At 43.9% G+C, this 14,055-nt stretch overlaps 1 protein-coding gene across 4 annotated transcripts in view; it reads right to left on the reverse strand.

The window, feature by feature from the left end:
- LOC147706552 (guanylate-binding protein 2-like) overlaps positions 1–14,055 on the reverse strand; it is a 161,001-nt gene that overhangs the window by 30,994 nt on the left and 115,952 nt on the right. For all 4 annotated transcript variants that reach the window (XM_086933023.1, XM_086933022.1, XM_086933020.1 and 1 more), the window contains exons 14-16: positions 11,982–12,181; positions 7,668–7,901; positions 2,937–3,223 (exon numbers count right to left, since the gene is read on the reverse strand). In XM_086933023.1, coding sequence (XP_086789149.1) covers positions 2,937–3,223; positions 7,668–7,901; positions 11,982–12,181 — 721 coding nt within the window. The remainder of the gene's footprint in view (positions 1–2,936; positions 3,224–7,667; positions 7,902–11,981; positions 12,182–14,055) is intronic.

A 14,055-nucleotide genomic window follows, 5' to 3' on the forward strand; every position in this document is an offset into this window, starting at 1 on the left:
GATCAATCACTTGAGCACTAATCTTTATCTTTCTCTGTGTACGTTCATCTTTTTATACTAAATAAGATTTTTGTTGATTATAACATGTAAATACTTGTATTCTCTTTTTTCAAAATTATATATTAAATCAGAGAATCCAGTTGGATTCAATTGAATTCTTGAGTGTCGGGTAACTCTTTATGTATAAGCTTGTCATTTTGGGCTAATATATTTATTCCACCAACTATATAGATTTAATCTAGAGCTGACTAAAAAACTATTGAACTAGAATTTATAAACTTTGTTATATGTTGAATCTTTGTCAAGGACCACTTGTTCACTATAATACATTTTCAGACCGGGCCCCGGGTCCCTGCCTATGTCCAGTACTGCTAGAGGGGGGAGGGCTAACGTGTGCGCATACGCGGGCCAGGCGAAATATGCAGTACTACGGGATTTTACATGCGCACTTTAACTTTTGCGCTGTCACCCCGCTCCCTGCCTGTCACTCTCTGCCGCAGCCCCGCCCCCCACCTCCTTATGGATGCCCGATTCTGTCGGGCTTCTCCCGTAGCTGGTAGCGCTCGGGTGCAAGTGCGCTCGGCTCACATTGACATTCATTTAAAAAAAAGTTACTCGTGTATCATGTTGGCAGTGCGGTCATCCATGGCTAGTGGGGCAACGCCCCAACGCCCCCAATGGACGCACCACCACTGGAATAATCAATCCACTTCTCCCAGAGGTTATTTTTGAGGAAATTATAGAGGGAACAATAATAGGGGAAGAGGCAAGGGAAACTCCAATGCACATCCCACAAACAAATAGTGACTTCCCTCCGCTACCCCAGATCATTCCACACCTGTCAGGGGACGTCTCTCACAATTCCTGCCAGTCTGGAACTCAATCACCTCAGACAAATTGGTCCTACAAATTATCCAGTACTGTTACTGCCTGGAGCTTACAAGCACTCCCCCAACTATTCTTCCTAAACCACATACAATGTCACCAGAACATCTCACTCTCCTAAACAAGAGGTTCTCTCTCTAGTGGAGAAACATGCAATAGAACCAGTTCCGTTTCAGCATCAACGGACAGGAGTATACTCCCTGTACTTCTTAATCCCCAAAAAGTAATGCTCTCTCAGGCCTATACTAGACCTCAGACAGCTAATTCTCTACATTCAATCAGACCACTTCCACATGGTCACACTCCAACAGGTGCTTACACTACTTCAGCAGGGCTACTTTCTATCCACTCTGGATTTAAAGGACGCCTACTTTCATACTCCCATTCACCCGGCTCACAGAAAGTATCTCAGGTTCGTGGTGGATGGACAACATTACCAATTCAAAGTTCTCCTGTTCAGGGTAACTACAGCACTCAGAGTCTTCACCAAGTGTCTGGCAGTAGTCACAGCTCACTTAAGAAGACAACACATTCACGTGTTCCCATACCTGGACGACTGGCTAATAAAAGCCAGATCTCAACACAGCTGTATACATCATACTCACAAGACAGTTCAGCTGCTTCACAGCTTAGGATTCATTGTAAACCTCACCAAGTCTCACCTCCAGCCATCCACCATGCAACAATACCTAGGAGCCACTATAGACACTTGCAAAGCCCTAGCATAGCCCAACCCAGTCCGGATACACAACATGGAAAATCTGATATCCCAATTTCAGCCTCAACACTCATTACCAGCCCGAGTGATCATGCAATTAATAGGCATGATGGCCTCTTGCATTTTCATCATTCCTTACGCAAGACTTCAAATGCGTCCCCTACAGGAATGTTTAGCATGACAGTGGAACCAGGCTCAAGGTCAGCTAAGAGATCTGGTGTTGGTGGACGGCCACACCCACCGCTCTCTGCAGTGGTGAAATTCACAAAGCCTTTCCAAGAGGCGGCCATTCGTCGACCCAGTTCCACAAATAGTGATAACAGCAGACTCATTGCTCACTGGTATATTGAGATTGAGAATGAAATATCGGTTATCATAGCCTGAACATCCCAGACTCGCTGCTCAGGAGGATAAGCCCAAAACTGCTCAGATGAAAGGGAGAATCTGAGAAGGGATCGGGTGTGACTTAGGCATGTTGATAGTAAACCCAAGAGAGTGCCACATGATTTAGGAACATGTAGCCAATTAGGACACAGCAAACGCAGTGATCACAAGCTCCGCAAGCTGGACATCTGGGCACGTTACCCACTGGCCACATTATGTCCACTTAGTCGCAGCCCACCTGTATTTTACATCGGACAATTCATTTATGGCTCCAAAGGCAGTAACACACATTCCTCTCCATACATGGATAGTCAGAAACACTATTTCCTACGGCGAACTGTATAAAAGGAAGCCCCAGACCAATTGTAAATTGAGACAGGCGTCTCAGATCCTGCGCATGTAACTGTTCTCCCGGCCACAATGTTTAATTAAACACATTTTTGCGTTTCGCAAAATGCCCGTTGTCTCTTGTTTTTGTCAAGATATTTCATGTTCAAGTAACAATATTATCAAAACGATATTACTTACCTAAAAAGGCAATATTTTTGTCAACGATATTTGTGCATCACAATATTTGTGTATCACAATATTTATTTTCCGATAATTCTGCCTCCCCATATTTTTAATCTGATATTTTGTCCAAACACCCACATGAAGACATAATTTGTCTTTTATATTCTCACACTGGGATACTCAGCTTTTGACGTTAGCATAAAACTACTCAATGCATTCCCCTCATGAAGCCACTTCCTTCAAAAGCACTTGAATTACAAGACATGACAAAACATTACTTCTTCTGCAAGTGGGCAGCTTTTATCATCAAAGATGGTGTTAAAGATCAAAGGAAAGAGAATGAAAGAAAGTAAGAAGAAGGGGAGTAAGGGAAAAGAAAGGCTGAATCCCTGGTAAAATTAAAGAACCATTAGAATTAAATGAACGCAGAGGTTACCGCCAGTTCCTCCAGAAACTGCTCATCATCGTCCTTGAAGGAGCGGTCAAGGAAGACCTGGAGGGCCTCTTTCTGGCAGTTGGTGTGCAAGAACATGAACTCCTTCATAGTGTCGGTGGGGAACTGTTCCTGAGCTGCGTTCTCCATTCCCTGTATGTACTGCGCCAGGGCCTCCTGCACCGCTGCCGAGTTCTCGATCTGGGCCAGGGCTAGCACCGCGTTCTCCATGCAGGGGATGGTTCCGCTGCGGATAGCATCCACATAGGTCAATGCCAAGTTCCCCAGCACTGAAAGGGAAGTAGAATGAATCTGTTAGAAACTTAGTGACTGCTACAGAGACTGTGTTTTTATCAAGGGCAAGCATGTCTTTGTATAAGTGAAACATTACATCCGTGTACTGCCATGTATGCTAACACACAAAAGATGGCCACAGGTCTTGTACGTTGCTTGCTTCCCAAGACGTGTGTAGGGCACATGTGAATCTACAACACCACACATTTTCCGTTTGCAACATGTGCAGCTGTTTAGTTGTGGACCACACGCTGTGCATAGAATAAAAAGCAGTATCCAAAGCTCTAAAGTGGCGGACGGCAGGCAGCTGCAGACGACGTATGATTCACTGTTTTGAGTACAGTTTGTCAGACTAGTGCTTCATGCCTACATGAGTGTCCAAGCGGTAGTGCTTAGTGAATGAGTGCATTACTCCATTTCCCAGCCTAACAAATCTCTGTCGCTCAAATGTCTCCCATAAACGCCATTGTAGCTTCTTTTTTCGGAATAGAATGTGCTCTTGCTTAGGGATCCAGTGTGTGTTTTGCTTTTTGGTAGCAAAATTAAATGCAATGAACAATCTATCTTGTTAACCCAGCTTTTCACATAGTGTTGCTATCTACATGTAATTCATGCAAACCCTTTTCCACTTATAACCGTGGATTTGAGAAAAATGAAGGCAACACATTGGACTTATTCAAATGAAATGGTAACACTTTTGGAAAAAACAAACATGAGGGTACAGCACAACTTTATTCTTGTGCACTTGTATAAAAGGTTCCTCATCTGACAAGTCTTGAAGTTTGCTAACTCCCTGTTCTTCAAATCACTCAGTTACGAGGCAGTCACTGTTATTTTTGTAATTTCCATGCCTTGCATTAAATATTCCCTGTTTCTCAAACGTAGAAATGTTAAATCAAAGCACAGCAGCAACAGAACACATCTAAGCTCAAGGGTAAAGAATATCTGAGCTGGACTCTGTGTCCTGGTGCATTGTGGTCTCAAGAGAAGGTACCACAAGTCACTGCGAGACCGCTCCTCCTTGTGATGCTCAGAGAACAGCACTAGATAGCAGGAATGCTTACAGCATGTGATCTCCTCCTACTCATGCTGCAGACCATCTTGTCGTTGGAGTGATAACGTGTGAATCTGGCAGAGGTATGTCAAACAGAAATAAATGATGCAAACTCAGAATATAATGTTCTTTCACAGCATTCTCTCAAATGGTATTAAAGAAAATTAAGTCAAGAGTGTGTGCGTCTTAGGTTCAAGAGGATGTGGGACCAATGGAGCCACTAACTCTTGCAGCTTTGGAATATCTGCCTCAAACATCAGACATGTCATAAGAGGAAGGCTTTTCTTTTGGTACCCTTAAGGGAGTCAACACAAGATACATTTTGATGGGGGTAGATTATCCAGTGTTCGCTCCAGAGACCAGCGGCATGTCCACGTGAAATATACAACACAAACTGTCCCTTTGCCGACACTTTTCCTCCATACTGGGATGACTATATCTGGGTTGGCCATATGATCTTGCCTAGATGGATCCATCCTGGGTCTGTCCTTGAAAGGAAGCTATGGGAACACCTTTCTGTCTTTTCCATGGGGTTTCTCTTCTGGGTGCTCTTTAGAAAGTCTATCTCTTCGTGGCCTGTCTGTAAGTTTGCCTGTCATCCTTCAAAACTGCTGGTCTGGAGCAGACCGTACGAGAACAGACAAGAGAAGGTTAGACCAGTTCAGTGGAAGGTGTGCTACCTCTGGGTTGCTTGATTTGACATACGAGGGCCATGTTGGGGTAACTCTTTGGAAGCCTTGCAGTCCAAGAGTCACATATCTTTGCTAGACCAATCATATTTGACCAGCCTGATCATTCCAAGGTTTGACACTTCTTCCACAGTCACCCGAGGAAGGGCTGATGTCCTGTTCTTCAAGAAATACTTTTTCTCTCTGGTTTGCATTGGGTTGCTCCTTCTGTTAGCACATGCAACCCATCCAGAGGATTGCCATACCTTCTGCCCCACCACGCACTGGAAGTACCAGGGCCCCAGGAGAAGGCACAAGACGCAACTCCTCCTTGTGACTAGGTCTGCATGCACACTGCCCCACTGATGAGTCTGCCTCCTGCCAACCCTCTTGTGTAATCAAACAGCATCCAGCAAGTCAGCTCTCTTAAACAGTGAGTGAAACTGTCCCCCGTCAGCTTCCTATCCGCAGCCAGAATTAGGGTTTGACTGTCTGGATGTTGAGAGACATCCTAAGCTCCTTCTCCCAGTGAGGTCTGGCTGCCAGTGTGTCTACTAGAAATACAAATGAGGTGTCACACCAAACCCGGTGCTGCAGCAAACACAGCCAAGCAGCTGCTCAGTCTGTAAACGGGTTTCTAAAAGAGAGCGAGTGCAAAGGGTGCTTCAAAGAGATCAATGAGGAGGCCACACTCCAATACTGAACACTTGGATAGGGTGGGGGCATTCAGACCTCACCAAGGTAGTAATTCTTAAGATACTCTAGGCAGGATTGTGCCCACCTCTGGTGTAATGATGACACTAGCATTAAGGTAACATTTTTGTAATATATAGTGGGCATTCTTGTCTCAGTGGTGAGCACCGCAAACGTAATGCTTACACTGGCTTAGCACCGTCGCTACTTCTGGCTGTGGATTCACTGTCCAGTCATGCGATCACCAGTTCATCCCCGCACTCACCCATTTAACCAGACATCCATCCATTCACTCACTGCTTTGAGTTACTCACGCACTCATCCATCAATGATCTCACTCACCCATCAACTGATGGTTTATACCCTGCTCAGACACAGACATGCACACAATGCCCCTCGCCCAATCATTGAAGAAGACCGTTCTCCTTCACAGTGACCTTATCTTCTGGCTTTGCCAATGCTGGTTAGTTTTGCTACAAATTTAGTACAAGAGCATCACTTCCCTCATTGTTTTTTCAATTGAAAATGCTGCTTGAGGGTGGTCTTATCTGGCAAAAGTTCTTTACCATAGTTGATCTGATTTTAATTTACTGAGGTAAAATTAGATTGGAAATGTTGCTTTTTATTAGCATGATTTATTTGCTAAACATGTATGTCACAGATCATGCAGTTGAGATGATTATATTCAGAGAGATGCCACTACTCACCGACCTCCGTTTGCAAAAGTAAAAAGAAACATTGATAAAAATGTAAAAGTATTGCTGCTGTCATCGATTGTAGCGTCAGAAATAAGCTGCGCCTTCCGATACAAGGGAGTTCAGAAAAAACAAATGGAAAACCTTTCAAAAGAGAAGTGAACCGTACTCAGAAATATTGAGACAAATGCCAACTGCAGGCAAAGGAAGCTGAAGACAGTGTTGAATCAAGGGGCACTTTAATGTTTTGGTTAAAGTCATAAACACTTTCTTCTAATCCATGCGCACAGGGTTAGTTTTCAAAACTTTTACACATCTAAACCTGTGAAGGCAGGAACATGTAAAGTGTTTGACTCTATGTCCTGATCAAGAAGTAAATTGAGGAAGACCAGTACTGGGAGGCAGAGAACCACTAACTACTGCTTTCTACAGGTAACTAGGATCATTGCTGAACTCTGGGCCTCCTAAGGGCCATCTTAAATCACTATGGACAGAATATCCAGGTAACTGCAACACAAGAAACTCAAAATTATTCAAGCTCTACGGTTGTCTTCTCTATGATCCGTAGAGACTACGTAGGTTAGAATTTCAGTTTCATGTACAATTCCAATGGCTAAACTCAAAACTAATCAAATACCTCTCACCGGTGTGATGCAGGGTACGCATTTTGCAAAAAGGCAGCTATGTCCAGAGGACAGGAGCAGCACCACAAATATGAAAAACCGTCTCTCTCATGCAATCCTCATATTCTGTGATATACCTGGTCATCGCTGATGTGAAAAGACACACAGAAGGAAAAAAGGTATCTCACAGACAGCCATGCCTAGGACAGTAGTAAGATAGTGTGCATAATTGCTGCTCCAGGTGAGGCAAGAAGGTGCCTGGAGCAAGAAAAAGATATAGGGGAGAGAAAATGGAAGTGAGATGGGGAGAGACAATGAAGGAAAGATGCAATGGGCAAGTGGGAAAGATGCAATGGGCAAGTGGGAGAAGTGAAAAAAGGCACAGTTATTATTGCAATTTAGCCAGGAACTATGGAGGGCATGGAGGACTGTATTTAGAGTAGTGGTTTAGTTTGTGACTTTGAAGCCAGGCTCTGATATCTAATGTTGACTCGACCCTTTGACCAATACTGGGAGGTTCTTGGAAAATCACGGTCTCTCTATTTCTCCATCTTGTCACCTTCAGTGTATTCAATGCGATGTAAACAATCAACTGGTTCATTCTGAACACCTAGTTGAAAATGGAAGTGCCTGTGTACAGTGTCACAAGATACAAACCTGAGCACTGACTTACAAAAAAAACATGGATTTGTTCTTCTCATACTCACATGTGCCAGTCACAATGTGGCCCCCTTTGATGGTTTTGGTGTTGGCGTTGCCATGAATGTAATGGCAGAACTTCTGAGTTTGGGTCACAAAATCGGGTTCCAGCTCATCGTCCTGGAGAGTCTCAATGATGGCCAGTTTCTTCTTGTTGGCCGGGCAGTCAAACACGAAGCACTTACGTGTGGGGAAGTAACGTCGAATGTACTGCTTGGGCATGTTTCTTTTAGAATCGGCATCTGAGGAATGAGTAGGACCAATGAGGAAACCTTTGGGGTATCACAGTGGGCAGCAAAAAGGCAACCTTTTAAAGTTACACAGAGAACTTAAATATCAGCCCTCGAAGCCGAGCATGCACCCCTTGATGAAGGAAAGGATCATAGATAGCGTTGTTGTAGATTTGCCTCTAAACGCCCACCACACTTCGAGACACTCAGAGCATTAACAAATAGAACAATAAGTTTGTCACCAATGTACAATAAACTGGTGAGGTTTCGACTAGAATATTGTGTTCAATTTTGGAGACATCACCAGCTGAATTGTGCTCAGTTTGTGGCTATCAATTGGAGTAGCAGCTGCAACCCTTGGCTTTCCCTTTTGTACTCCTGGTACTGTTCTTGCTACCTCTCGTGTCAGAGGTCAATAAGGCACCAGCAGGTCTTAAAACTAAAGAGGTATCTGAATGCCCCATTTCCATACTCGAGCTTGCACTGTGTGCCCATCTCAAACACTGTATGACAGCCCCATGTAAAGTATCCGTGGGGCCCCTTCTCTATGTCTGGGCAGTCAGTGGATACAATCTTATACTACTGGTGAGTCAGGGCATCAGACACCATTGTATTCCCTAAACCTAACCTGAGATATTCTTTGTTATCTTCAGTATTAGGGGTGGTGAGGCTGAGCTGGCGTTGCTTACTCTAGACAGTAGTAGGGTTCAAAATCAGACACGTTGGTGCAGTCATCCCATTCAGTGTTCCCTTTCAGCTATTTGTAGGTCTTTATTTACACATGATGAATGAAGGACAGTGAAAAAGAAGAATCCCAGAAAATACAGCAGTGGGTCCTAGCTCATCAGAATAGGGACAATCTGCGGCCCTATGCAAAATCCACTGTTGATGGACAGAATGCAGAACAATGTCATACATTCACCCCTGTACAGAGATCTGGGCCTAAATCTATCGTTTTTTTGCACTCCACACCACCCCAGTTCAGACATAGCCATATGCAAATCAGTCTTGACCCTGTGCCTCATGGGAACAGTCCAGCCCCAACTGCCAAGCCATGCCTTCCCTGGACCGGAAACAAGCTTCCGAGGAGCGGTTTCTGCGGCCCTACTCCCGTTTTGAGTATTTGAAATGGCCTTTATTCGCAGCCTTAATTCAGTAAAAGTAAAGGCACCAGAAAGAATCCAAAATGTGTATTAAGTTACTTATCAAATATCTGCCAATTGCAATCAAAGTCCAGAAGCCTTAGTGTGGATGATAAGTAGGTTTATTAGATCTCAGTTTTAGTGTAAAAAAGTAGAAAGTAAACCCCACCAAGAGCTGCATCCTGCTGCTCATCCCCTATCTCCAACTGACTCTCCAATCCCACAAACGCTCTCTCCATTCTAGAGGATCACACACTGGCTGAGCGCAGGTCCCTGAGACACTTGGGAGGAAGTATTAAGCTATAACGCTGCCTTTTGTTCGCGTTTCGGAGTCCTGAGAGTAATGAGGAACATCTAAGTGAATTTGAATTTACGCAGTGGCTGCTGAGAATCTACCTAAATTGTTCAAAAGCCAAACAGTTTTGAACACTCAAATGCAGCAGAAGTGGAGAGCGAGTAAACATTATTGGTTATGGTTATCTACTCCATTAGTAAGGACGTAGTAGCTGGAATGAGTGACAATAAGAGGCAGTACACAGACGTTTACGGGAGAAAATTAGTTTTTTGTATGCCAACGTAGGTTAGGCGAAGGTGGCCGGTAATGTAAACAAATATTGTTTTAGAAGAGTTGAGCATGAGAGAACAAAGGTCATCCAGTGTTTCTTAGCGAGAAGCATTTTGAGACTTTGGACTAATTATCAGGGTGACAAGTTGGGAAGGAAAATATATATTTGCCCATCGTCACCATGAATATTATAAGTGAAGCCAAAGACAAGAAGATAACTATCAAAAGGCTTGTGCAGAGGAACCAAAGAGAGAGTGAATAACCAAGGTCAGTGAACTCTGTAGTGGAAGAATAGAATAGAGTCCTGTGAGAGCCGACCACGTTTAGTGCTTAGTTTGTAATGCCTATCCAATTGACTACAGATGGAGTGTGTTGTGGTCAATGTATATAGTACAGTGAAGAGGCTGTGGAGTTGAAGTATACAAGATGGTTTATCATATTTAGAAGTTGTGATGAATTCAACCAGACTGAAAGGGACTGATTATGGTACAGGAGGTGCGAAATTAGACAGAGGGGACATGATGTGATAAGCTTTTACAAAAGACAAGATGTGACAAGAATTTACAAAAGAAGGGGACTCGCCAATTAAGACGTTATGTTGGGTTCGATAGGCTAGCTGCAGATTCTTGGGAAAAGGTGGGACGGGGGAGATTTGAAGCATAGGGGTAAATAATAGAGCGGAGGGAGTAGTTGAGGGATCATGTCGGACATGACAGGAGGAACTATGAAAAGGGCAATACATATGATTGGAGAAAAATTAGGTCAAGGAGAATTTTTAAGTTAAGGAGGCGAATAATGAGACACCGCTTTAAAAACCACTAAATTGAAACACTTTAAATAGTCTACCTCCCCTCTCATTACACCATACCCCGCCTAGATTCATTCTATTATTGTATCTCTGCCTTCGCCATCTACAGTCCATCCGTGGCGTTCAGGTAGGATCACACTATAGAAGTACCACATACATGTAGGCATACATGATACGATACATGAGCGATGCGTGAATGTGTGGTAGTGACTGCAGGAGCTGGCTTTGAAAACTTATCCTGAGATATTGAGGTTTCTAGATCTAGCAATAACGTAATACCTAAATATTTACTAGTTTGCCTAATGAGTTTATGAAAATTGTGTGACGTGACTGTTTTTCCAAACTACTCATCACGTATGTTACAATAGCATTTTATCTAGCATCTTTTGTATAGTAGTTCAGTTCTTATGTACATCATGTCTTGTAGAGAAGCACACTGCTCAATAAACCACAGAGCATGGTGCAAGTAATTACAGATTCAAGATTGCCAGCTTCTACCAATGGGAATAGACAATAGGTCCTAGGATGGAAGGGAAAAATCACTGTGCACCTTAATTCTGAAAGCATGCTGCGACAAAGGTGCCTACAATGAAGGTAAGGCTCTAGGTGGGTTCCCGAATCACTTCCAAGTAGGTGGATTTTGTTTAGGTCTGCAATAAATAAAAAAATGAAAGAAGGCTTGAAATAATCTCAGCCGCAAGCGAGTGCTCAGGCCGCATTCCAGTCCATCATTTCTCACATACTATGCCACTCCTGACAGAGACTACTCATATGCAAACAGGTTAGTGCACCAGTAACAGTCAAGGTCAAACTGCCAGCCCTGGTCCCCTCCAGATGCAACCACAAGCGACTTCAGACAGGTTTCGGCAAACTTAGACCTCTGCTTATCAGTGACGCAAAGTTTGAGTCCTATGGCTCAGTGAGCATAGTTTTCTGTTGTGCAACAACAGGTATGCTCAGTTGTGAGCACCATGTTCACTGTGCCACATGACTTAAGATCCTCCACTCTCACAAGGTTTAACTAGGCTGGAATGAGTCTCAGGTTGCTTGTTTTCCTGTTAAGATGAGGCCTGGGGTGGCAAAAATACTTAATATGAGCCCTTCACTCATTGAAATTTCGGTCTTTGGTAAAGAATTTGTTTTCTTCCCCATTTAAAAGCCTGCACATATAGTAGGTAGGGAAGGGCTTCCTCTTCTCTCGCACTCGACTCACAGCACTGTCATGAGGAGGTAGGGACTCATTTGAAGGTAGAAACAACCTTTACAACATGGTTTTTACCATGCTGTGTATTTACCACGCATTTTTAGCACGCATGTTTTAACCACATGTATGTTTTCTCAGTGCATGCCTTTACCACGCATTTATGGTAAGGTGAGGTATTGTGGGGGTGTCCCCCCCCCCCCACAAATACATTGTTTTTATATATGTAAACAATGCGTGGCAATGGCATATGTTATAAAAGCATATGAGTTGTAAAAAAAAGGCAGGGTAAAACATGCATGGTTAAGGCATGCAATGTACTTATTTCCCTGCGTTGTTCTATCCTACAGACATTTGCAGTAGTGGACCACTCTACCTGGATGCAGCTTCAGGGCGTTTTCCAGGTACTCGTCCTCAGTGATCGCCCTCCCATTCAGCTCCAGGCCCAGAGTGAAGTCGCGTACGGCCCACACGAAGGCTGGGAAGAAGCTTATGAACTCAGAGTCCTCTTCCTCTGGGGCACCCTCACCTCTGGCAGACCTCACCTTGATGCGTTCGGTCAGCTCGGTCACATAGCTCAACACGCTGGCTAAGGAAAAGAGGGATATCTCCATCTTGGACAGAGAAACAGCGCGTGGAATTAAGGGATGGGTGGGATAACACATCAACATACCTGCCCAACACAAACATGGTTGGAAGTAAGACGGAAATGAAAATACAAACCAGATTACTCCTCCCCATGTGAGAAATAATAATAAATAATATCTTTTATAAAAGAGGTTTAGGCCTCTGGCCTGAAAACAAAAAGAATAATTAAGATCACATAAATACAGACATTTAGGTTTTACAAGTATAGTCCATGTTTGAGGCCCGATTTGTAATTCCCTTGGCAGTGAAAGATCACTGAGCATTAGCCATGGTGGACACTGTTGTTTGGCATTAATATAGCCTTATAGCCCGCCGTAGCGGGCTATACCGGCTATTAAAGGCCCGCTGAATCGTTAAAGGCCCGAGCCGAAGGCGAGGGACTTTAACAAGACAGCGGGACTTTAATTGCCGGTATAGACCAGCTACGAAGGGCTATAAGGCTATTAGAACATTCTGCCACTAGAGGGCAGCATGTTCTAACAAATTAAATAAAGGGGTTCTCGAAGCTCGAGGGGATATAAACCCCATCGAGCTTCGAGAAGCCTTTGTAGAACATTGGAATGTTGCTCTGCGGGCCTTTACCGGCCCGTAGAAGCAGGGAGCACTCCATTGTCTGCAAAGGAGCTCCCAACATTCCAATGGTCTAATTAGTGTTTCACTGTCACAACTACTATAACACTCTCATAGAACAACTATGTTTTAGCTACTTTCTACGGGCAGCAAATTCAAGCAATCAGTGCTTAACGTAGGAGGTAGTGGTGGGTTGAAACAACCACAGCACCACATGGTAAATAACACAAACACAATGTCCAGGAAGAGCAAATACAGGTAAGCAAAATGAGGCACTTAAATATGAAGCACCCAAAACTCAAAGATGCTAGCATCTCCTAGAATTTACTTACTCGACAATGGTCATTGTTATCATATAGTGAAAATATTTGGATGTTCTCTGTAGCCTTTGGAGGACTTTCAGTCAATGGCAGGGAGATGCCCGACACAGAAACAGAGCGTATTAAGAGGTAGATGATCTTTCTGTTGTCTGCCCTTTTTTCGTTATTGTCCGAAGTGTAAGGTGTAGTAAGGTGACTTTTCCTGTTCTGTCCCTCTTTCCCCTTGCTGTTCAGCCTGAGTATGTGTGGAATGTTGATCAGGTCATGGAATGTCGGGTGCCTGATATGAGACAGTTGGTGTCAGCAGGCTGAGTAGCTCAGAGGCTGCTCCTGGTGGGGCATACTTACAGGCCGACTTACCATCTTGGCTGTAGTTAAAGCTTCTGTAACTTGTACCTGAATAAAGCTACTACTTGGAACTACAACCTGGTCTCCTGTGGACTTTCATACTACAACAGTTGGGCTGGACTGTTCCCATGATGAGGCACAGGGTCAAGACTGATTTGCATATGGCTGGGTCCAAACTCAGGTGGCATAGTAAGCAAATGAACAATGGATTAAATCCAAATCAGTGGCTGGGGGTTGAAAAGTTTCAGCACTCTGTCCTTCATCTTGTGTTTGTTATGGTCATATAAGCGACAGTGTTTCATCCGGACATCAGACCAGTACAGGATCATGGACAAACCACATAAAAAATCAACTGGAATTGACCAGTCTCAGTCTTGATAGACCGCTAAAAAGAAGGCAAACTGGACCCACAAACCTCAGACCTGTGCAAATGCCTCTGTGATGCAGGACCACGTAAACCACCATCCAGCAAACCAACCAAACGCCCACTGGAGCTTCCTCCTCTGTCAGTCCTTTAACATGAAGCCAATGTGGACCCAGCAGTGATACTTTCATGTTTCCCTC

The sequence above is a fragment of the Lissotriton vulgaris genome, chromosome 7 (genome assembly GCF_964263255.1).
Source record: "Lissotriton vulgaris chromosome 7, aLisVul1.2, whole genome shotgun sequence".
In the NCBI taxonomy this organism is placed as follows: Eukaryota; Metazoa; Chordata; class Amphibia; order Caudata; family Salamandridae; genus Lissotriton; species Lissotriton vulgaris.